The 27186-nt window shown below is 32.7% G+C and overlaps 1 protein-coding gene across 4 annotated transcripts in view; it reads right to left on the minus strand.

Moving 5' to 3' along the window:
* Window positions 1-27186, minus strand: part of TTC29 (tetratricopeptide repeat domain 29) — a 252624-nt gene that overhangs the window by 217531 nt on the left and 7907 nt on the right. For all 4 annotated transcript variants that reach the window (XM_025385535.1, XM_025385532.1, XM_025385533.1 and 1 more), the window contains one exon: window positions 26926-27009. In XM_025385535.1, coding sequence (XP_025241320.1) covers window positions 26926-27009 — 84 coding nt within the window. The remainder of the gene's footprint in view (window positions 1-26925; window positions 27010-27186) is intronic.

Below are 27186 nucleotides of genomic sequence, written 5' to 3' on the forward strand. Positions count from 1 at the left end.
TGAAAGATGCCAGGAGCTATCTAAATACAGTAATTTTAATGAAATTACATTATAAACATATCAGTTCCAGAGCTGAGCTCCATTTGATAAGGACAAATAAGCTAGTTGACTGATGAATATTCAAAAATACTTGATACATCAGCCTCCCACCAAAAAAAAAGAACCCCAACAAGTCAAGCAAAAATAAAAATTGCCATTTAATATCAAAACAATATTCTCTCTATATTAGTAGTTTCACTGTATGTTACAGAAGTTCATCATTCTTTCATTCATGCAGAAAATATTTATTGAATTCTATTACTAACTATATATTTTCAAATTATTTTCAGTTAGAATTAAGTTAATGATTAATAATTCTATTCTAACTTCAATAATCAAATGCAAGAAGATAAAGTGACAAACAAATATTCCTTTTAGTCATGCGACAAATAGGTTCTGAGTTTCCTACTAAGTACCAGGCACTGTTCTAAACCAAATAGATTCCATGCCCTTGTGACGCTTGCATTCTAAGGGCAGAACATGACTAACAAATAAGTAAGCAAATGAGAATAATTTCAAATGATGAAAATTTCTAGAAAGGAAATAAACAGAATTGTGAGGTAATAGCTGTGTAGTGGCTATTATTCCATTAAAAGAACAAGTAGATGCCAAAAGATGTAGCTTTATACTAATTATGTTATATTCTTTTAAAAAAATAGGACAAAAGACCTGATGTGATACTACTGGCAACAAAAATTCACCGTGGAGTGGAAACAGCCCAGACCACCAAGATTGAGCCCAGTTTTGCCTCACCTCCCTAGGTCTCCAGTCTTCTCATCTCTAAGCTGTGTATACTAGTATATGCTACGTACACCATGGAATTCCTCTAGGAACCAAATGAAATTAGGTATGTGAGAATACTCTGGGAACTGTGAAATCTCACTGCTGCTTCTCAATTCCTCATTATGCACTAGATTCACCTACAGAGTTCAAAAAACAAACAAATAACAAAACAAAACAAAATGACTAGACTTGCATCTGCCAAGAATTTCTTATCCAGTGAATCAGCTTAGGTAGAGAACAAACAAATAAGAAGTGGCAAGCAGGAGAGTGGTGAGACAGGAAGTTTAGAAAAAAGGCAGGTCCCAGATCATGAAGAGACCTTACGGTAAAAACAACAGTGAGAAGTCTGGACTGCAAGCTAGCAGGGAGGTAGAGCTATTGGAGATCAGAGTCAGGGAACCGACATGACAAGACTGCATTTTACAAAAGTCATCTAGAAGAAGTGTCCCAGCTGAACTGCAACCTTCCCCTATCTGGCAGTCAGGTTGTTACAGAATTAGTCCATAAAGAGAATAAAGAGACCACATGGATCCTAGGTCAAAAGATCAAAAGCCAACATTTAGCATGAGAATAAGATATATTTGAAATGGGGAAGAGAAAAGGAATAGTGGTTGTTACTTATTGCTGTCCTCCAATTGCGATAGAGGAGGAGAGTATGGAGAAAGGCAGCGAGATGCTTGGAGGGCCATGTTCTCTTTCTCTTCCTCACTCCAGTCAAATGGAGGAGCTCAGAGAGTAAAAAAGTCAATATCCTATGAAATGCAGTGGGAGCCAAGAGTAGAAAACACTCATATCCTTCTTCCCATCTAGGGTTCTTGAAGGCAGGGAGGACTACCAACATCCCTCTTCCCACCTCCCCATACACAAGGGCATGCAAAGGCAGCAAAAGTCACTGCATAGCATTTCTAGGCAGAGGACGACAAGGATCATCCCTGTAATTGCCCACAGCCCTGAATGGTATAGGAGAAGGGACTTAATATTCCAGTGGGCTCCATGTGTGGCCCAGAAGTTACTGGGAGGAGAGGGCTGATATGTCTGTCACAATGTCATCTGGCCATAGCAAGGAGATGTATGCTAACAACTGTTCATGGGCTGCCCACTGGGGACTGACGTAAGACACAGCTAAAACTGAAATGAGAAGTACTGGGGCACTCCTGAAGGGTTCAGGTCAGCATATTTCCAGAGCTGATAGAACAAAGACAGATCAAGTACATCAGAGATTGACACATGTAAAGGACCTCATAAGCTAGGAATGCATTCAGCTAGTAAGTAAAAGAAACTTGTGTCATAGTGCTGTGAAAAATGAAGGTTTCTAATTTTCTTGCCTAAAGGCAGGCAGCTGAGGGCCTTGGTTCAGTGGCCTGGCAAGTTCAAGGCCATGTCTCTGGGGTTATCTTGACTTTCCCTCCTTCTGGTCCCTTACTGGTTGCTACAGGGCTGCTACAGCTTCAGACATGATGTCCACTTTCAAGACAGGAAGAAAAGGGAAAGTGGGGTGGCACTAGCATCCCTTATGGGAAAAACAAAACATTCCTGCAACCACTAGCAGATTTCCACTTGTTTATTGGCCAGAACCCTGTCACGGCCCCACTCCTCAACTTGGTGCCAGGAGTCTGGAAAAATAAATACCCTGCCTGCTCTTGGGCATGTTGCTGCCCCCAAACAAAACTAGAGTTATGTCTGCAAAGACAGAAGAAGGAATGGATACTGGACAGACAAATGCAGTGACAATTACAAAGTCCTAGAAGTCAGGGGTGTCCAGTCTTTTGGCTTCTATGGGTCACATTGGAAGAAGAATTGCCTTGGGCCACACATAAAATACACTAAAACTAACAATAGCTTATGAGCTTAAAAAATCATTTAAAAATCTCATAACCTTTTTAAGAAAGTTTATGAACCAGGTTTGGCCGGCCAGTCTTTCTAGGAGTGAAGAAAACATTTGGGGGCAAAAATGAAGAAAATTATAAATAGATAAAAATTTAAACATTGACCATAAATGATACAAATAAATGCTAGATAGGGCAGTTAGAAGGCCATCTCAGTTCTAATCCCAACAGGGTCAGAAATCCAGAAAAATCACTCTCTGGGCCTCATTCCCCCACCCCCGGAAGATGAAGGTGCTTTTGCTGGATTTGGTCCACCCAGCATCTAGCTCCACGTCCACAGGAGGCACACTCTAAAAGTATTTCAGAAATAACCTTCCCCACATTGTGTGTAGTCTTGGTGGCATGGAAATTCAGGGACTCCCTAGCCAAAGAGTGGGTTATTGACCCAAATTAGGCCAACTGGTCTCTCTCCCAAAATTCTGAAACCTGAGGCAAGCAACACAAAGCTGTAGGAGGTTGTTGGCACTCAATCAATTCTGGCAGAATTTTGACAAGATTGTCTCATAGTTTCTGCTACCTATATCCATTCGAGAGGGCCGGGTCTGGTCTTTTTCTTCTGATCTGGGTTCTCCTCTAAATTCCACTACATCCTTTCAATAAAATCATTTTCACTTGATTTAGTCAGAATCCATTTCTGCTGTCTGTGACCAAAGAACACTAAGTGATTCAGAAGGGATTGGACAATCATTATTTCCACACCGTCTTTCAGCCTCAAACATCTATGATATATAACTAATATCAATTTTTAAAATTTCCAGTACATTTTTTAAAAAGATCATTCTTTACAGGTGATGTTACAAATAGAAATGTATTTAAATATGCATATAGAACTATGCTGATATCGTCTCTACTTTTTACACACATGCACACATACCTATGCATACTAATATGCTACTGTTTAAGCCTCATTGTTAACATTTGAGAGCAAGAAAGGACAATTATAGTGGTTTAATAAATTGGTTCCTATCTAAACCTTCATAGTTAATGCGAATTATTTCTTCTAACCAGAAAATCTTCATTTGTTAAAATAAATTGGCTATCTAAAAAAAAGGAATGTCAATCTCTACCATTATATTTGAATTTCTCAGGTTTTAAATTTCGTAACAGAGAACCATAGCCAAAGTTCACTTGCTGTATGAAAGAATTGTTTTAAACACAAATAGAAATATAAACAAAACTCAGATTTATTTGTTTAATCGTTATTTCATTTGGCCATAAACTTTTTAGCCTTTGGTTTCATTTACACATTAAAAAACTTTTATGAATATTAGTCTAAATTAAAAGATGCTGTTTTTAAGCATCAGAAAAAGAAAAATCTTCTTGAACTGATGCCACGATACTGGATGAAAATAAAGAACTCTGGTAAAATTTATGGAGAGATTTAATATTATAAAATATGAGGAGAGTTCATCTGACAGGAAAAAAATGTGCCATTCACAGAAGCAAAATCGTGGACATGCTGAATGTATCCTAAGGAAGATCTTTGACACTGCAGATACCTGGGGCTGCAATGGGATAAGGGATGCAGCTTGAGAACGCATTTGAGAATGACATTAAGTAGTCAAGCATTTCATATAGGCTTTATTGCCATTTAAGGGTATTATTCATTCAATAGAGATGCTGTTAACTGTTCTGAATTCACATCAACATCTCCCTTAAAAAATGCAGAGATTAAAAAAATCTAGAAACTGACAGAAAGCAGAGCTGAACAATATGGCATAACTCCACAGCAGGTGAATGTTAGAGATGCTGGGAAATGGATAATTTACTGCAAAACAGCCATGGAGATATTACAGTGTTTTAAAATTCTGCCTTAAACTATTTTGAATAGCTACTATTTATAGAGCACCCACAATGTGTCAGGCACTGTGTAGACATCATTTCTAACTGGCACAATAACTGTATAAAGTACTACTTCAATTTTTACAAATTAAAAAACCTGTCTTCAGTGAGGTTGTGAATTGCCCAAAGCCATACAAGTTATTAATAGTAAATGGCAGAGTTAGAATTCACATCCAGCTCCCTCTGGTTGAAAATTGTGAATTCTTCCCATTTCCTTCCACTGCTTCCTATTATATCATGTACTGTTGCTTTTTCTTCTTCTCCTCCTCCTCCACACAACATTCTGTTTATTTGCATTGATTAGGAATTTGATATTATTTGACAATTATGATACAACCTTTCAATTGGAAAGCCATTCTCTTTTTCCATGGCAATCCATGTTTAGGTTGGGTATTAGACAGAGATCAGTATCATTTTGTGACTCCCCCAGAGAATCCTTCCCTTTAACAGGAGACAGCAGACAGCCAGCAGCATCCAGGAAGAGCAAATTAAATAGATATGGTTCCCACTCGAGGGTGTAAAGTCTAACAGGAAAAACACTGACAAAGACAAACATTTGAAAGGATAAAAAGCATATACTCCTACAAATATAAAAAAGGTGAATAGATGCAATGAATAGAAATTACAATTTATTTTACTCTCTCTGTACCTAAACTAATACATCTAATAACTAATATAAAACCCCCTAAGTAGGTCTTTATATTGGTTATTAGGTGAATTTTTAAAATCAAAGACATTATCTTCTATTCAATTATATGACTGATATATTTAACATATTTTTTGCATAGGATAAACTGAATTATGGAATCAACATGAAGCTTTACATTCAGTGAAATATTTCAAAAGCAGTTCAATAAAAAAATACTTTAAAACAAGGTCATAAAATTTTCATTTAATCTGACAAAGATAAAGTCAAAAGATATGTAATATCTAATCAAAAGTCAGGATAATACTTTTATTTCATTAAGTTAATATTTAAAAGTCACAAGTGGGTTATCTATGTGTCAGTTATAACAGTTTTACATTCATATGGTAGGGATAAATGTTATTGGAATCACCTACGGAATAATTACATTGACTTAAATTAATACTTCAATAGCTTCAGTTAATATAATTTCCTTGGAATAAAGTGAATCACTATTCTTACCTATCTTTTTCAGTGTAGGTAGATATTATGTATACTGTAATTAGAATGAAAAAAGTCATTTCTTGACATACACAGATACTAACTGATAAAAATTGTATGAGTTGTTTATGTTTTATAGTTTTTGGTAAAAATGCTATTTTTTCCCAAAAGCTAACATAATAATAGAGCATTTTCCTAACCATATAAATGTATAAAGAGAGAGAAGTGAAAAAGACAAAAAATTTGACACTGTTCAAAACGACTTTTTGCTTTAAAGCCATATAGAATTACAATGAAAACTGAAAGCATTTTTCTTAATTTTACACACTTAGATTGTTCACAATTATTAGTCATAGTATTGATTAGTAATGATTAAGAATTGGACTGCCAACAGCCATATATGTATTTTTTGTAAGAAACATTAGGGAGTTAAGATTTTTAGAATTCTTAATTTATTTTCCATGTACTTCAAAATATAGCAAGAAAGAAGTTTCAATATAAAAAGGTCTTTAAATTTAAAAGCTTTCCAATGAGTTGACTGGTCTCTGGGGGCATCTACTGGAAATTTAGCAAACTGCAGTTACATCATGTAAATTTGATAACTTTCATTATCCATCCTAATACAGATATTATTTTAATTGATATGCAAATAAGTTGACACTCAAAGAAGATAAATGTAAAGTTATGCATGGTATTCTATCTCATCCATCTGGAACAGCAAAACATGTAGCTGTCTATGAGATGAGTTAACAAAGATTCAACTGTTAAAAATGTAAATGGGGAGGTGGCATATCATAGATTAATAGTTTTCATAGCATCCAATTCTTATTTTTGGAAAAATTAGAAAAATATTTTATACTTAAACATTCACATATTTAATGAGAAACTTGTATTAATCCAAATAAAATACATATATAAAGCACTTTTAAATTATGATGAATTCTCTAAAACAAATTGTTTTGTATCCCATACATCCACCAATCATAAATAATATGACTACTGCTTATTTTCTATATGATTTAATTTAATTATTATATGTTAACATCTCAAAGAGTAGAATTTATTATATTTGGATCAAAATAATCTTTCATTATAGTCATTACAACTAGAATTCATCATTAACATAAATATTGTTATTAATGTCTTCTAAACATTTCAGAACCTCCTTTAAGAGTATTGAACATATAATGAACACAATACAGTCACTTCAATGTATGTATAGTTTAATATGTTTTAATTAAAAAGCTCTTTTTATAGTATTATCTCAGTTATGACTATGACTAATCATATAATAATTTTAATATCACAGCCATTATAATGATCTTGATTTTTTAATAGAATTTCTAAATCATATTCACTTTGAGATTAAAAATATAATTTGAAAGTATAAATATTGTGATATGCTTATATTGTACCATTATATATTTTATATACTACTATATATATCTAATTATATTATAAAAATTATATATTATTTACATGTATGAAATTATATATTATATAAATTTTATATTATTTATATAAATTATATTATAATTTATATTAAATTATATTATAATCTATATAAAATTATATTATATATATATTATATATAATTATATATATATTATATAAAATAATATATTTCATTATTATTAATTATATTATTAATTTATTAAATTATATTAAATAATATAAAATATTTAAAAATAAAATTGTATATAATTTATATAAAATGATATATAAAAATTATATAAAATTCTCCTTGTAAAGATTCAGATAACATTTTAGCTTCATTCCAAAGAAATTATCTAATGTAATATATTAATTTATAATTTTTCTAGGAATTTCTTAGAATTGCATACAAATAAATATGATTTCATCTTTTATATGAAGTGAAGAAATTAAGCAATATAAAAATCTTACCAAAAAGTCAGAATATAAATATTAATATAGCATTCTGTTTCAGTTTTGATTTAGACTCAATTTAGGTAGATAGTCCAATTTAGCAATTTTAAATATATAAATAAAATCTGCCCCCCAGAACTTTTTATGGAATAGAATTTTTATGTGATTATAAAAACAGTTATGCGTTTACTAACTTGAACTTTAGAGGAAACTGTTACATATGCAAGTTTTGCTTTGTAGTTTTGGATTTCTTATCTATTAAGAATAAAGAAAAGCATAGTCAGACTTTCAACATTATTAAAGTATATATACAAATTGAAAAATGCTATTTTGAAAAAACTAACCTAAGTTCCAACTTTATTTAAAAAAAGAAACAGTAGGAATAAACTTTATCCTCTGGTATTTTGTAAATAGTACTATCACTAATATAACCCTTTCAACGAATAATAAAAATATCTAAACATTTGATCAGTAAAGATTCTCTCAATATCCTGATAAGAATTCAATTCAACATGGGTGATTATATTTTGGAAGTTATGGAATATTTGTGTAGAATGGGACAGAAATTATTTCACAGATTCTATTTTGATAGAACTGATGTTTTGCATTAAAGGCAGTCACTTCATGTGAGATCAACAAATGTTTATTAACCAAACAGTATTTTCTTTGGTGATTAACAAATATCAGAGGAAATCATGCTTATTTAGCAAATAGTACAGGACTACAATCTTTACAATAACTTTAGATAATTTCCTTAATAACATAAAGGCATTTTTTTATGTGCCCACCTGCTCAAAGTGATTTATTCAAGTGATTTCCACTTAATCAAATATTTGAAGTACAGTAATTGTTATCAACTAGGAATGGATAAACTATTTATCAGTAAATAGAAAGTATTACCAAAATAGTTACCCACGGTAGCTGTCGCACAGCACTTTAGCATCATTCATTTTCTGTATCGAAAAACCTCAAACATACACATTTTTAAAACTTAAAAACATTACTGTTTGTTTTAGAAACATTTGTTGATCTCACAAAAAGTAACTGCCTTTAATGAAAACTTCTTTAGTAGTTTGGTAAAAAAGGATAGGAAGAAAAGCTCCTTATATGAGGTTAATTACACATGCGATTTTGATAAAAGTCTTATTACTTGCAAAATCCTTTGAGAAATTCAAACCTTATACAAAATAATTCGTGTAGAAAAATGTTAAGCCAAAGATTCCACATGGAAAGATATGAAATGAGCGTCATTGTTAAAGGATAATTTTTCAGGGACAGTATTTTCAAGCCAGGATTACAACACTTGACTCCAAACACCTTTGGCTAACTGCAGAAATCATGTGGATTCTTGTTCTTTTCTTTCAGATTACACTACTTCTCTACTATAGAAAAACCAGTTAAACCTAAGCTGAAAAATAAACCCTGGAAATAATCTTAGTTTTTAAATTGAGTTATAATGATACAAAATAAATTCAAGTGAGTAATACAATTCTGGTATATTCTGTATCCTAAAATAACAAGAAAAAACCATGAGGAAAGGAGGGAAACAAAAAATGAGCTTCATATCACAGGACTACAAAGAGTGGACTAAATATACATGTAAATTTCATCATGCTTACTCATCAAATGATCATTTTTGTCTAAATTAATATTTATAATTTATATTAACAAAAAACTCCACAGAATACGATATTCACTCTGTTGTGTTCTTCTTTTTAAAACCACCCATCTTCACACTGACACTCTGTTTTTTGAAACATAATTCTATGATACCCTCCACAATTTTTGAAATTTTGTTTGGAAAACTTTTTCTGAAATAACATCATTTAAAATTTTCTTTTAGCTTTCTATACAGCATTATAAATAAAAGAACTATCAACTTTCCATATACATTCAGGGAAATATCAAACTTTTAATAAAAATGAAAAGCTGGAGAATATAAAGAGCAAACTTAGTAAAAACAAGTTGCATTATAAAGAAAACTTCAGCTCACTGCATTTTTTTTTACTAAAGTATGTCATACATTTTATCTTTGCAAGAGTTTGACGAGTTTTGCAAGTAAAATTCTGTTTCCTCTACACTTGCTAATAGTCATGAGAATCTGTAGTTTGCACCTTCCCATTAAAAATGTATTGTATTTTTTGAAATTATTCACCCCGCCTTTTATCCAGATCATGTCTTTGAAAGGAGGAAGTAGATAATAAATGGAATAATTCATGATTCCCCATTAAATATGAAACTTTCTTTTGCAGAGTTTAGAAAATGAAGTTCTACATAATGTACAAAAGTTGATTAGAACTTTTTTAACCTTTTCAAGAAAAAACCTTTCATATTAACTACATGAGGATCTTTCTCTGAGAAAGGTAAAACAATCAATTCTTTACACCTATAGTTTTGTCATATATATTCTAATGTTGCTCCCTCTAAACATATATTTCCTTAAAATACTTTAAACATATTAAAAATAATGGCAAGAAGAATAGTATACATTGAGCTATAAACATGACCAGTTTTAAAGAGAAATATAACACGTTTAACATACAAAGGGAAAAATCACATAAATTAAAAATGAAAACAAAACATTATTCATGCTCTTTTCAGTAATGTAATGGATGATAGTGTAAAGGTAAATAACAAAAACTGCATGTATATTTCTCTTACTATGGCATGTCTTCTAGTGAAGTAATGGTATTTTGTCATGAGAAAAAATATACACTTATAAAGCTTCTCTTTTACAAATCAATCATTGGTATTCCGTCAACTATACTCTCTTGCATCCCTTTTTTGATAAAATTTTTTAAAAGAAACCAAACGATTCTTAGACTGATTCTGTTCTATATTTTTATATATAAAGATCCTATATTTCTTGGGTGAGAAATCTGTGTAATTTATCTTAAGAGAAATGTCAAGTTCTGACTACTTAAGAGCAGCGGTTGATCTCATTTCTTCTTTGGGTTTTTAAGTTTCTATGATAGAAACAGTTCCTCATTTGACTCAACATATTTTGATTTTCCCCTTATCTAAAAATAAAATTAGAATGTATTTCCCTATCAAACTTGAATGCTTAAAAGATGACTACCAAACTGTAAGTCATGTAAACAAATCTTTCATAGTATGTGCTTTTAATGACTGTTGCAAAGTAAGTGTGCACTGTGCACATGAACAGTGAAGCCAGGACTTTTCACAGACTATATGTATACAATAAACTTCCAGAACATAATAAAAACTAAATTAATAAAAACAAAAAGTCAATGGATCATTTTGATTCTTTCATCAGGAAACATCTGTATATAAAGATCTTGTTTTCCTGAATATGATATTAATTTTATTGCAGCTATCTAAACATTTAGAAAATTACTAGTTATAACTTAGAATATAGAATTAGTAAATAAAAAAGTATATCAATAAGAACATTGCAATAACAAAAGAAAGTATTTGCAAGAAGATGAAATAAAAGAGCCTTGGATTTAAACTTTTTTAAAAAAGTATAAAATAGATTAGTAGGTAGAGAACAAGAATATTTTTCTTTTGTATTCCCACAAAATAATGCAAATTCCAACAAAAAGAAAACTTGTATAATATTATTAGTATTAAACAAAATAGAACTCAGGCAGAAAACATTAAAGGAGTATAATAATATCAGATTTATAAATAGATTAATTTACTGAAAAATATAGCAGGTAGGAAACAATGCACCTAATAATATAGCTTAAAATACATAAAATTAACAGAAGAAAGAGAAGACATTGATTTTAATTTTTTTTCCAGAAACTTACAGATAAAGTAGAGGGAAAAGTATTTGAACAGTAATTGCCTAGCTTGATTGAAATAACAGCCTCACGCTAATATTTATATTCTGAGAGATTTTTATATAGAGAACTATCTACCAAATTAAATAGATAACATATACTTATTTTTCAAAAAAATAAATATTTATAAAATCTGGCCAAGTACTGGTCACACCAGGAATTTTGTAAATTCATACACTTACTACACATCCATGGATATACATCCATGACACACTTACTAAGCATGAGTGAAGATTTACTTCCCAATCCTGGATCCCCTACACAAAAAAAAAAAAAAAAAAAAAAAAAAAAAAAAAGCAAACACCAAAAACTATTCACCTGCAAATTTAGAAATACACTCCAAATTTATTATTTGCTTAAATGTGAAACCAGTATGGAAATTTTCACATATTTAGAATGGAAAGAAAAAAGAAGTTATCATCATATTTAAAAAGGAAGCTATAGATTTAAGTGCATTTTCTGAAAAACAGGAGCAACTGATACTAGTGAAGAAGCTAGCTTTCAACTCAGGATGATAGAAAAAATCCTAACAAAATAAATATTATGAAATAATACTAAATAAAAAACTGAGAAGAAAATATTAACAGTAAATTAATAAAATGATAAAAGAGAGACCAAAAAGTTGACCCATAAAACAAACGAACTGGTTACGTGAAAAGACAGAGATATCTGTGTAAGCATAACCAAGAAAAACAAAAACAGATAGTCACTAAAAATAGCAGCATGAATGGAAAAGGCTTCTAATTATAATTATAGTAACTGCTAACTTTTACGGTATGCTTAATGATGTGCCAGGTGCTGTTTTCAATACTTTACATGTAATTAGCCTATTTAACTTGACAACATTTTTTATGAGATAGGTGCTATCATTTTAATCTCCATTTTACAGATGAGAAAACTACGCCACAAAGAGTTTAATTAACAAGGTGACGATCACACACCTGTGAGTGATGGAGCTCGTTCATCAACAGAGGCAGTCCAACCCTAGGCCCCGTATTATTAGCCATCATTATCTTTACACTACCTTCAAGATATAGAGAATATTTCAAGAAATATAGAAGAGACTTTAACATTATTAGAAAATATCATGTTAAACTTCATTGCAGTAAATATAAAATTTTGCATAAACAGGCACTTAGTTTTCAAAAATAACAATTAGCTGGAGAAGATTTAGAAGACTAATTATAAGACCTACCTAACCCCTTTTCCCTGACCCCTACTCTCACCAAAGGAGAAAAACTGTTCAGTTGCACGTGGGAGTTCTACCAAATTTTCAACAATAAGAAATTCCTATTTCATCCAAAATGTCCTAGAGCATTGAAAAGGATAAAAAATTCTTCGGTCGATTTTACAAAATACAAGTAACCATTGTAATTTCTTTTGCTGGGGGAGGGCCCAGAAAGACTGCAGAGAAAGAGATGTGTCTAGGTCCTTGCATTATCTGAAAAAAACTTTAATTTGCCCTCACTTTTAATTGAATAAGATAAAAATTCTTTAGTCAATTTTACAAAACCTTAAAGTGTAGCAAGAGAAAATGAAAACCACAGCTCAATATCATTATGATTTAGATGCAAAATTCACATATACACATACACGTGCACACACACACACACACACAGAAGTCAATAAATTGAAACCATTGTGAGTTTATCTCAGAATTGGAAGAATAGTTCAAAATAGAAACTCTAGTAACTTTATAATAATCTAGTAGGTGCAAGAAAATTATTTCACAATGTTCAAAGCTCACACATGATTAAGAAAAATGGAAACTAAAAAAAAGCTTCTTTATCTTGGTAACGTGTATCTATTAAAAAACCTATGGCAAAAGGCTTTTTCTGTTTAGGATACATTAGAATCGTCTTCACTGAAGCCAGGAATGTGAAGAGATGTCAATGTTATTATTTAACACAATTGAAATGAAAGGTTCTTGTTAATGTGGGACTCAGTATTTTAATAATGTCAGTTCTCCTAAAATAACATATGAATTTAGCACAATCCCAATAAAATCTTAATGATATTTCCCCAACTCTTGACAAGATTATTCTAAAATTCATATAAAACAGTGAATATACAAGAAAAACTTTCTCATTTGGAACAAAAGGGACTTTCTGCCAGATATAAGAATGCATTTCAACTATATTGATAAAAACATTAGTGGCACTAATATAAGAAAAGGCAAATAAATTAATATAACAGAATATATATGTATATGTATGTGTAAAGGTGTATGCCTCATATACACACATGAAAATCTGGCATTTAATAAAAGGAGCGTTTCGATTCAGGGGAAAGTTTTTAGGACAACTGATTTGCAAGTATTACTGGTTTTATTTTTTCAGATTAATATTTTATATCCAACAAATAACACATATATAGCATGTGCTATATTACTTCTCTGCATTTAAGAATATACTTAATACACTTAAATCTCAGTTTCCTGATCATCTCCTTAACCCTAATATATGTGATAGGTTTATATTAACATTATCATGAAGATCTTTCAGCTGCTTAATCATATTATTTGCTACAGAATTAGTTAAGAAGTGTTTCTTCGTCTTCTATTTTCTTGAAGAGTTTGTGTTGAGTTTGTCATTATTTCTTCCCCTAATGTTAGGGCGAATTCATTAGTGGAGCCACATGGGCCTGGAATTTTCTTTGTAGGAAATTTTTTAAACTATAATTTTAATGTCTTTAATAAATATAAATCTGTTCCGTTATTTGTTTCTATGTAAGTGAACTTTGGCAGTGTCTTTTGGGAAATTTAGCCGTTTCATCTAAGTCGTTGAGTTTATCAGCATGAAGTTTATCTCCTAATAACATTTTAATATTTGTGTAATCTGTAATGATGTGTCCCTTTTCATTTCCCAAATTGGTAAACTGTGTCTTCTATTTTTCTCTGATCAGTTTGACTAATGGTTGATCAATTTGTTTTTCAAAAAACCATCATTAGTTTCATTGCTTTTGTTTGTTTGTTTTCTGCTCTCATTTTACTATTCCTTTTTCTCTACTAACTTTGAGTTTAATTTGCTTTCTTTTTCTGGTTTTTGAAAAGGAAAGCTTAGAAAATTAATTTTGGATATTTACATTTTTTCTAATACAAGCATTTTAATGCTATAAATTTCCTTTTAAGCACTGCTTTAGCTGTATCCCACAAACTTTGATATGCTGTGTTTTCTTTTTCATTCAGTTAAAATATTTTCTAATTTGACTTGTGATTTCTTCTTCGATTAATGGGTTATTTAGAAGTATGTTGTCTTGCTTCCCAATTTGGGAAGATTTTCCAAAACTCTTTCTGCCATCCTTTTTAACTTAATTTCATTCTTGTAAAAGAACATAGTTGAAAGGATTTAAATTATTTAAACATGTTAAAATTTGTTTTATGGCCCAGACTATAATCTACTATGATAAATCCTCCATGCACAGTTGAACATAATGTGTTCTACTGTTGTTTGGTGGAATACTCCGTAAGTGTCAATTACTTAAGGTGATTAAAGGCGTTGTTGAAGGTTTCTATATTCCTACTGGTTTTTCTACCAATTATTGAGAGAGTGATGTTGAAATCTCCAACTAAAATTATGGACTTTTCTACTTCTCCTCTTCTTTCTATCAGTTTTGGTTCAACGTTTTTTGAAGTTCTGTTATCAGAAGCACAAACATTTAGGCTTATGTCCTCTTGATGAGCCAACTCCTTTTATCATTATAAAATATCATTTTTTTCTATAGTCATATTTCAACTGCTTTCTGAAAACATTTCTGAAATTTTGAGATCTCTAATTTGTTTTCTCTCCTTTCTTATCATGGTAATAATTTATTATCCTTTGTACTTCTGTGTGGCCATTTCAAACATAGAAAAGAAATGAGATTAGTCACTTATCTTGACCTTGACATTAATGTGGAAAAACCTTAAGCCAAATTAACTTTTGAGAAACAATTCCCTTAATCAGCAATGCATTTCTTTGGCTACTTTGGTTGTAGGATAAACAATTGTTTCAGACAAGCTTAAGTAAAATGATTTCATGGAAATCTGAATCATGATTGCAGAACAACTGAGTTCTGGTAGAACTGAGCCCCAAGGCAGGTTCTGGATCCAAGGCAGTACTGGAAATACCAGAAAAGTCTGAAAATTGATTTCAAATGTATGTCATCCATTTTCTTTCTAGCTTATTCATTCCTTCCTCTCTTTGAACCATCTTTTTTCCTACTGCTTTGCTTCTGCTTTATAACAATAGGTTGCCTTGGTCAAATTACTTAACCTCTCCATGCCTTGGTCTCTGGGAGTAATAACAAGGGTTATTGTTCATAGGGTTGTTGTATAGACCACTTAACACAGAGAATAGCACACAGCAATCATTTATTTTACCTGTTACTGTCTTGTTTGAAAGAAAACTTAATGGAAAGATGTAATATTTATGACAAGCTGTCTAAATAACCATTTTGTTGCATTAGGTGTGCAAATTTTTCTTACATAAGATTATATGATAACTTTCTTTTGGAGCTTAGTATCAGGAAAAAGCTTGTCTCTTAAAGAACTGATGTATGCCTTTTCATCAGGTGTTGAGACTTCTGTAGTTCTTCACATCTTCCTTTTTGCCCAGTCTACCCAGAAGTTGAAAGAGAAACTTAATGTTCCCTCATAGTAACTATAGCAATTCCACTGGGGAGCGTATTTACATACTTTATTTATTTGCTTTCTATTTTCTAGTTATAATCTGACAGCTGTATAATACAAAGGTTTTTGTTGTTGTTGTTGTTGTTGTTTTGGTGTTTTTGTTTTTTATTTTTTTGTTTTTGAGACAGAGTCTTGCTCTGTCACCCAGGCTGGAGTTCAATGGTGCAATCTCAGCTCACTGCAACCTCTGCCTCACAGGTTCAAGCAATTCTCCTGCCTCAGCCTCCTGAGTAGCTGGGATTACAGGTGTTTGCTACCACGCCTGACTAATTTTTATATTTTTAGTAAAGACAGGGTTTCACCATGTTGGCCAGGCTGGTCTCGAACTCCTCACCTCAGGTGATCCGCCCGCCCCGGCCTCCAAAGTGCTGGGATTACAGATGTGAGCCACTATGTCCAGCCTACAAAGTCTGAACTCTAAGTTTCTTTAATCTATTCTGGAAAGAAAGTCAACAAGCAAAGAAGTGTTATTTTATGTAAGTCCAAGGCCTAAAAGTTGAAAACACAATCCCTGCTTTCAAAGACTCCAGTCTAGAGCAGAGTTCATTTCTTATGACAACTCACATTAAGAAAAAATACAAAAATTAGCTGGGTGTGGTGGCGCACATCTGTAATTCCAGCTACTCAGGAGGCTGAGGCAGGAGAATTGCTTAAACCCGTGAGGTGGAGATTGCAGTGAGCCGAGATTGCAGTGAGCCAAGATTATGCCACTGCACTCCAGCCCAGGCAACAGAGCAAGACTCCATCTCAAAAAAAAACAAAAACGAAAAACAAAATCAGACACTTACATTGCAATTCAGCACATGTATAAATGTGTGTGTAATATATTAAACCAATGTTTAAAAGCACAAATATGCAAAATGTTCCGATCGGTTTATAATTATTACCTCAATTAATTATAACTATTTTAGGAAACAGGCCCTATTATCATTATCTTTATTTTTTTCAGATTAGGTAACTGAAGTACAGAAAGGTTAAGTAACTTCGCCAAAGTCAACTAGATACTTTGTCAATGAGAGTAAATCTGGGACTGGAGTCCAGAGAGTATGGTTTAAAAATTCATGCTCTATTCCATTACACATGGCAGCCTCCCAGTATTTAGCTTTCTTCTATGCAATGCGTTTCTTTCTATCCTATTTGTCTACACTCTCTTTCCATTTCTTAAATCCTAGCCACGATCCCCAATCTGATGGGTCACAATCACTGCCCACTAATGAGTCACAATCTATATACTCTCCATACTATAGTACATACATACATAGTATAGAACATACTACAGTATGTTAAATATTAATAAAGGGGAAATAAAACACTTGTACATTACTGTCAATGGCCAGCAAGATAGTTCAAACAGGAGCTCTGCACTCTACCAAGTGGATCAAAGGAGGCCTCACAAAGCAGGAAACAGTTAAGTTGAGGCTGGAAGATAAATAAAAGCTTGCCCAGTACACAAAGCATGAGAGAAAGCAGAGGGTTTTCCAGGCAGAACACATGTGCAAGGCTATGAAGGGGTAAAAGATCATGGGTTCTCATTCCTGTGAGGTGAGCTAAGCACTGTATGAGTAGAGTACCAAGGATGCACATATGAGCAGAACAGCAAAGGCCCCAGCTCTCTTGAAGCTTGTAGTCTAGTATAGGAAACAATTATACTAGCAATGGCAATATAGTACTATAAGTGTACTGGAGATTACAAGATTATATCAAGTTTATCTAATACAGTTGAGTCATTTAAGAATGAGTAAGAGTCATGAGACAATTAGGAGAAAAATCATTCTAGGCCAAGAGAATAGAAATACACTAAGAATGAGAGATGAGAGAAAACATGGAATAATGAAGACCTGAGTATTTTCAGAGGCAGAATGGTATAATGCTCCAAGAATGAGTGCTAGACCCAGACTGCATAGATTCAAAGTCAGCTCTTCTACTTGTTATCTGTGTGTCCTTGGGAAAGTTACTTAATATCTCTGTGCATCAATTCTTAGCTGTAAATTGAACTAATAAATTCTTTTTGTGAATTAAATGAATGAATACATATGAGGCACTTAAAATAATTCCTGAAACATAGAAAGTGCTCTACAAATATTAGTCATTACTATTATTTTTGCAAGAAGATGAATTTCAAGGCAAGAACAGAAGGAATTAAACTGGAAACAGTATGCATGGGCTGGGATGAGGCTGGCCTTAATTAAAAAGTATTTCTTGAGTGCCTACTATGTGGATACTGTTATAGGTGCTGGAGATTCAGCAGTGAACAAGACATCCCACTAGTTGCTGGGGTCAGTTCAGAAGGAGTCATTTTTTATCTATTGCTTTATTTAGTCCCCATGTTTACTCCATTGGTAAGTTCTGATCTCCCTATCACTTAAATATATTCTAAATTAAACCATTTCTCATCATTTCCACTACATCTACCCTAGTCAAGCCACCATCATCTTTTGCTCGGGGTGCTCCCCAGTCAAATATCCACAGAGCCCAACAGCCTTGAATGATCCCTTTAAACTAAAGTGACAGCATATCATTTCCCTGCATAAAATGAGCCAAAGGTTTCCTAGCATACTTAGAAGAAAATTTAGGCTTTTTGGAAATTATTCTGACCAAATAACTTCTGAGCCCTTAGGAACAATGTGAAGGGAATTTTAAAACACCCAAGAAGCAAAAAAGAGATTTGGAAAGATTCTTATTGATCATCTAAGAGTTTGGAAGATACTATAGTAATGAATTAATAAGTAAATTAATAAACAATTTTTATTAATTTAAGGACAGAGGCAATCAACATTGCTAAATTTTTCAATATATAAACCTAAACTAAAACAAAAACTAATACAGCAAAACATACAATTAAAACTTTTCTAAAATGCATTACTTATTTCCCTGCCATATGAAATAGAGTAAGGTCAACAAAATAATGCTTTGTTAGGAATTCTGTTATTTAATTTCAACACAATGTAAATACACTGAAAAGGGTGGCTGCAGGGCCCAGTCATGCCTTGCCCTTGTCCCCAGACAGTCTGTCCTTTTCATAGTGGCCAATTATTTTATCTTCCCCATGTCAGCTAGTATTTCAGTATTTTAGCTTCTTCCTTACAAATTTAATTTGCCTAAAGTAGGAAAAACAGGATGCTTCCATGAAAAGCAATATAGGCAAGCTAGTTAAATAAGAAAACCTAATTTTATATACATGTCTAAGTCGACAGACTTGGCCTAAGGATGCCTCCACAGCCCTTCTGACAGTAAAATATGTAGGCTATTTTTCTGGAGCTTTTCTTTGTTGCGTCAAGGTTTGCATGCATATACTGATGTTGGTTAATGTAAATCTGACATCTGAATTAGTGATGTGTCCCTGATATTCTTTTTATGAAAGAACTGTCAAGTTTTGCCTGCACTGTGTAGATTGCAGGGAAGAAGAGGAAGAAGCTTCTCTATCTGGGTTTTCTGGCTATACAGTATCTCTGATGTACAATACAGCAAAGTGCAATAGAAGAAGGTATGCCTGTATTTAATTCGACTTAACATGCTTACACTTTGGCTTGAAGACAAGCACTTAAAGTATATTGAAAGATTTTTATATAGTGATATGTAGAAAATTGGGATTAATAGTTAAAGCACAGAGCTTGAAGATGTTAATACACACACATATATACACATAATATGCACATATACAATATATATATTTATAGACACACACACTACATACATTTGTATGTGTGTTTGCATATATATATATGCACACACACACATATATCTTGATAAGTTGCCTTCCTAGATCAAAGAAAGGGTGATCATATTTTAAATGGTCTCAGAGAGTCACTGAAATACAAACATGAAGTTTTAAAAGCTTCCAAATAATAAAAACTATCAAGGAAAAGTATCTCCTACGAACTTATATTCTCATTTTCATTTCTTATAACTAGACATTTAAATGCTTTTATTTTAAAAGAGAATGAAAAAAATAAAAACAAAAGAGAATGATAATGCTGTTCCCTTCTAATCTGGAGGTGGGCATCACCTGATTATGCTTCCCAGAAAAGTGCCTGGTCTGGTAATATCTGTGGAAACCCTGGTGAAGCAAAAGAGCTTTTGTGAATCCATAACTTGGTTTTGCTTTAAACAGTGAGATGGTGACACTGGTTATTACCACATCTCCAATTTCCAACATAGAAAACAGAACAGGATACGGATATAGGCCAGAGAGATGATTTTTCCATAGTTGCAGTAACCTCAGTAATTTTAAGGATTGCTTTTTGGCCATCATGGAGGCTTGAAAAGGGTCTAAATAGTTTTTAATCTTCCCTGTTTTCTTAATACAGAAAGAACACACTATCAAAGACAAAACACAACATAATAAAACCATCTTGCCCCATACATTGAGAGTGATGTGGCTGGATCATTGTTTATCCCACTGACTGACAGTTCTGGCTGATTCATCCTCTGTGGTACCTGTGTGCTTGTCTCCTTTTATCTTTTTTTATTTATCACTTTGTCCTATCACACTGAAAAAGGAATTTCCCAAATGGTTTTTAAATAGAGAAGTACATTTTGCTCTTACAGGTTTATGGGCTATTGTAGGAAAAACCACATCCTCCAGCTATATTCTGTGTATTTCTAAAACTGCGAGTTTATCCGTACATTTCTGAAAAGTTTTTATTGCAACTTGAAATTTTCTTTAAAAACTGGCTGGGCACGATGGCTCCCAGCTCTCATGCCAGCACTTTGGGAGGCTGAGGTGAGAGGACTGCATGAAGCCAGGAGTTCAAGTTCAATCTGGGCAACAAAGTGAGTCCCTGTCTCTATAAAAATAAAAAGTCCTCTCATTGATTAGTATTATAAGTTTGAAATATATCTTATTTAAAACTCTGCCTTTAGGACATGATGAAAATGATACTTAGTACAACAAAAAGGTATTTAAAGAGAAATGATAAATTAATATCACTACATACATCAACACATAAAGTTAACGCAAAATATTTAGGCTATTTATACTATTAATAAATGCTTAAGCCAAAGAAAAATGAGCAATGATAATTAATAATAGTCTCAACTGAGTGTCATCTACATGTGTTTCACATAGAGAATCTCATTTAATTCCTGTAAGAATTTCTTGTTATTATGCTCTCCAAATAGTTGTGGAAAGCAAAGATGAGAGAAAGCAGGTAACCTTCTTAAGACAATACAGGTATTACATAACAAAGCCAAGTTTTCAACTGCAGAAGGAATCAGCTCCTCTAATAGCCAGAGCTGCAAGTCATGACTCCCATGGTTTCCTCTTAGAGATATTTTTTAAAAACGTCTATTAGAGCTGGTAAACTTAAACACCATATGTGAAAATAATATTTTAAAGCAAACTCCTAAGGGACACAAAGATATAAATGCGTAAAAAATTGGCATTTCTATGTTCTGTTGATATTTGAAATCTTTTCTTTTATCTCTATATTTGGTTTTGGTGAAAATTTGAGACCATTTTTTTGCACCTAGTGAACATTGTTGTTTTATTCTGTCTTGTTTTGTTTTTCAAAAATCTCCTTCCAACTACATTTTTAAAATTCCCCAATTTTAAACTTTATTGATATCAGTCTTTTCCCCCTTCTTCTTTCTGTTTTTTCTTCTTCTTCCCTTCCTTCTCTTTCTTTTCTTTTAAATCATGGCAAAACGGTCTTTTCATTCCTGGTTTCACACGCTAGAGATCCAATCTAGAAGATAATGCCAGAATTTTTTCAAAAAGGAGTGACAATTTCTTCTCTCTTTCCATCTGCATTCTCTGTAATCACTTATTTTTTAAAAATATTCATGAGAAAGAAATTTTCTCTTCATTTTGGAACACCAAAATCTTCTTTCCTAGCAAGAAACGGGTTCTTCCTTCTCTTGCCCACCTATCTCTGTCTCATCTGCAGATTAGTCATGTAAACATTTGCTTGGCAACTGGTTTCTTCAGGAAGTTAATTTGCAAACCTCCATAGAGAATTTAATTTATTACTTTACCAAACAGCAAACTGTTTTAAGAGAAACCAAAATGATTTCATAAAAAATTTCAAAAGTAAACAAAAATGAATTAAGCAGAGGAAGAGCACACTTGAAAGGATCTAACTTCCAATACAGAATTATGAAATATTGTATCTTAAATACATGGGCTTCGTCTTGCTCCATATGTTCAGAATGCCAAGGCATTGTGCAAATCCAGAAGCTAGATTTGCATATAAAAAGTATATTTGTAGTTCATAAAAGTACCTTTGGATGAAAATTTTGAAATTCAAGATAAAAACCTAGTCTGCAAAAAAAAAAACGTAGACTGGCAAAACACTAATTTACTTTGAGTAAGTATAATACAATTCAAAATGAGGCAGGAGAAAAAGGCTTTAAAAGATATGAAAGTAAATTGTTCTTTGTTTCTTTACAGCCAAAACTCACTGAATATAGTAACAAACAGTCCTAACTGCCACTGAGCTTGCTGACAAAGTGATGTTCAATAAACACCCACTGATGATACTAAAAATAAGATATTTGGAAAGAAAGTAATATCTTAGAGATGCACACAATTTTGAACCAAATATATTCTTCCATATAATAGAACTTGATATCTGAAGCAGAAAATAATATTGAGCAGATTAACATACTCTGTCCCCAGATGATTTTGTTTCCTCATATACATAGCTAAATCTGTAAAGTGCCCTCTAGAAATGTTTATTTGAATCTATAAATGACTCTTTTATTACTTAGCTACTCAAAGTAATTATGATATGATAATAGGTGATATTTTAAGTTCTTTTTGAAAACAATAATGCATTCTGATAATATTACACAGAATTAAAAACCCGACGCACAGAAACTCTTCTGGCATGACTATCTGTACTTGCTAAAGATCAGTTAGATAGTAGTAGTGAACCATTTGAAGTTCACTGCTAAGTCAAATTTGACTTTGTAGTTTAAAGTCAAATCATCATTATCAAATATGGAATGTGAATACAATGGATTTGATTGTTTTAAATGAACCTATAAGGCACAACAATAATCTAGTCACTTAGAAAGTAATGAAGCATACTGAAATTTCTTCTGTGAAGGTAGATGATACAAAACCCAGAAGCCCTTTGCCTTTGAACAATTCTATCCATTCCAAAGTAAAATACACCCCCATCACTTGGGTTTGGCCATTCCAGTGACAACTATATGTTAGCTTACCCTGCTTCCTTACTCATTTACATTTTATTAGGAGGTCAAGGAACGGCTCACTGTGGAGGTCACATTCAAGTTGACACCTGCATAAGAAGTGTCAGCAATAAGGCCACTTCGGGAGTAGAGACTGGTGGGGAGAAAGAGAGAGAAGGTCAGAGAGCTCAGTAAAGTCCAGACCATGCACAGCTTCAGGCCAGGTGAAGAATGGGAAGCTAATGGCAGATTTTAAGCAGGGGAATGTCATGATCTAATGTTTTCAAGAGACCACTCTAGCAGGAGGAGTGTGGTGGAGTGAGAGTGGGTGTGGGTAGAGCAGTTATATGACCATTTAAGTGATCTTAGCAGACATGATGGCAGCTCTGCAGTGAAGACCAGGAGATGAACATGGGATATATTTTGGAGTTGTATCTGATTGGGCATACTGATGGATTAGAGGGGAGTAGCAGTAAGCAAGGTAAAACTCAAGGCTGCCTTGATGATATTTGCTGAATTGAGGAAAGGCTGTGGGAAGAATATTGCGGATAGGAGAGGAGTAGGGGTGAAGCAAGAGTCCAGTTTTGGGTTATATTAACCTTGGAATGTCTGTGATATATCCAAGTAGACACATCAAGGAGGCAATTGGATCTAAAAACTTTCAGCTTGGTAGAGAGGTCAGTGCTGGATTTATAAATTAAGTAGCCATCGGGTTATTGCTAATGTTTAAAGCTGTAAGACTGGGTCCAGGTTGAGAGTATGACTGAAGTGCACCTAGGACCCAGCCTTTGGACACCTCACCACTGAGAGTTTGGAAAGAGAAAACCAGCCTGCAAAGAAGACTGAAGTGTTCCAGTATGGAGGAAAACCATAGAAAATGGCATCCCGAAAGTCACAAGCACACAATGTTCAAGAAGATGAGAGCGTTCAACTCGGTCAAATGCTGTGAAGACATCAACAAAGCTGGGAACAGAAACATAACTATTAGATGTGATAAAACTAGAGGTCATGGGTGACCTTAAAGAGGCATTTCAGTAAGTATGGGGGCTGGAAACCTATTTAGAGTCAACTGAGGCAAAAATGAAACGTGAAAATATTAAGACAGCACTTTTGTTTGCTGTCTTGGGTACAGAAAAATGGGGTAGAACCTGGAAGGGGATAATGTCAAGAAAAATGTTTGAGTAGAAATGAATACCAGTGAGACTGATCCAATGAAAATGGAGAAATTGATGGTGTAGGAGAAAAACTAATTTAACTGCAGGAGGAAGTCTTGGGAGCAGGTAAGAGGGGATAAGAGGAAGCACAGCAGAGGGACCATACTTAGATGACAGTAGGAACTCTCCACCCATCGCATTGGGAAGAAAGTCAGAGCGTGTGAGTTTATACATAAGTAGGTTGGTATATTTTGAGGTACATGATGAGGGGTTATTTTGAAACTAGACACAGAGCATATGTGTACTATGGGTATCAAAGCCAGTGTACGTCATTTGTATTAATGAGTATACACAAATATATTGATCACCATCTTAAAGACATGAATAAGTCAGTAGAGAGAGGGATTTGAGGATATATCTTAGACATTGTTGTTGCCTGATTTGATTCTTCCATTTCTACCCATTACATTTTCATATACTGAAGATCTATGACTTTCTAGTTAGATAATTTTATAATGCTACCAGACAGGGAGCCAAACTCAAAATCTATCTTCCTTGAGAAGTTCTATCCTATTGTCTTAGTCTTCTCTGATTGTTTCTTGACCTCTAGGCTGCACCTCACAGTGCAGTTGGCACTTAATCATTTCATATTTGTCTCCTGCTCATAGGTCTTATTGTCTCAAGTAGATGTTAAGGTTCCAGGATGCGGCCAAGTATTTTACAATAAAATATCATTGTCTCTCCCACTGCGAAAAACCTAGTATTAGATATAAAGTGAGTACTTAATAAATGTTTGTTGATCAAGTTATCTTTTAAGGGTTGAATGGCTATAAAGAGTTTTATGCAGTAATTCCTTGGCTAACAGACTACACGTAATTCTTCACGGCACCTGCTGGGCATTGCTGGGAGATGCTGAAATCATTCATCAATTTTCTCCTTTTTATGCTATTCAATTAGTCTGTCTAGGGCAAGGTCTGGAATGTATATCAATCAAAAGCACAATAATGACCTGTGTACAAGCTATCTCCATACTAATGATTTGCATCCACTATCTTACAGAAAGATCTTTGGTCTAAGAAAGCACTGAAGTGAAGGAAACTTTAAGGAGAATACTGTAGTAAGAACTGAGAATTATCCAGTGTTACTGTTGCAAATAGTTTAATGATGAGTTTGAAATCAATTTGGCAGTACCTTTAGTGGAAAAATAATATTAAGAGAATACTCATCACTATAGCCTATTTTGCATTGTCTTAGATAAAATTTTTCTTCAGCCTGCACTGAAAGCTTAAATGTCAGTAGACTTTTAGTATATGGACTTCTAGTTTGTTGAAATTACGTGTAGCATGTTTAGCTTTTAATTTAATTCCAATTCTTAAGGCAATTAAAACTATTTGGATATAATATTTAAATCAGAATCCAAATATGGCATACATATATTTTTCTTTTAAGAAGTAGTTGTACTGTCATACAATATTGACCTTTAATTTTATGTAACAGGTTATCACGGAAAGTTAAAGAATTAATCATCAGAATAGCATTTAACCAAAAATCCCACATACCATATACAGGGTAGTCTATAGAGCTCTGCAGAAGTGAGTGATTACAACTACTGTAAAATTTTGTCATTCTATAAAGTAGTCATTGACAGAATAAATGACTTTTTTCCATGTTATATGCAAATTGACAAAGATAATATCTGATAAAATGGAAAACACCAAGAGACGTAGAACTTCAGAATATATGAAACCCACACCAAAATATCATTAGCAACACTCTTTCAGTAGAATCCCATAGCATGAGACAATATTAATAGAGAGAATCTTTTAAGAACATTTGTTGCATAAAATATTTTAATTGAAACAATTAATGAATTCCATAAGATAAGTGTAGATTTATAAGATTTCCATTTTTCAATACTTACATGAAAAGATCTGATAACAGAGCCACTAAGTATAGGTAAGAAATATTAAACCTGTTTAGCTATTGTTCTAGGTTTCTATTCATTTCTCACTAACTTACATTGATTTTTGTACTGCTTTTATTCATCCTATAAATTAGACTCCAACTGGTGATAAAATGTCAAAGTTTGCATTGTTCATCTAAAAAAAATAAATCTAGACAATTTAGAATTATTTAAAAATTAACCAATAAACTATGATCCATTTGCTCTCTTTGTGAGCGCTTGGGTGGAAAAGGAGACATATTAGTACATTAGTAAGGTGTTTCTTTTTCTTTAATCACCAGGAGAAAAGATATATAAATCTTTTTCTTAAAGCTTTTTTCTTTCCCACGGAGACAACACATCTTAAAACGAAGGTTAACAAGCAATTAATAGCACAGACTTAACTAAATATTGCAAATGTGATAGTATAATATCTTGGTAAATATGGGAATTTTGAGAGCCATAAAATTAAAGACTTTGATATGTGTGAGATCAATAGACATGACTTATCACTATTTAATATGAGCTTTAATTTTTAAATGCCATGTTCCAATGAAAAAGTATATTACACAGGAAAATTGAAATTTCAATAAAGAATCAAGACAAAAGAAACAAACTTTATATTAAAGTACCTCTAAAGGTTGTACTTACGCAGCAACCTCCTCTTTTGACAATCCTTTGAAATTCACCTCTAGATAATGATCTATGTCATCTTTTTCTTTGATCAATTGAGACCTAAATGAAACAGAAAGAAATAATAAAGCACCACCTTATCAAGTTGAAAAGCTACCAAACATGTAAAATGCCACTAGGAGAATAGAAATGTTCAGGGTATAATACCATATATAATAAATGCAATAGCTATAGAGTTAGGTCATTGGCTGATCATTTCAAAATTTTATCTTTCCTGAA

The sequence above is a fragment of the Theropithecus gelada genome, chromosome 5 (genome assembly GCF_003255815.1).
Source record: "Theropithecus gelada isolate Dixy chromosome 5, Tgel_1.0, whole genome shotgun sequence".
NCBI lineage: Eukaryota > Metazoa > Chordata > Mammalia > Primates > Cercopithecidae > Theropithecus > Theropithecus gelada.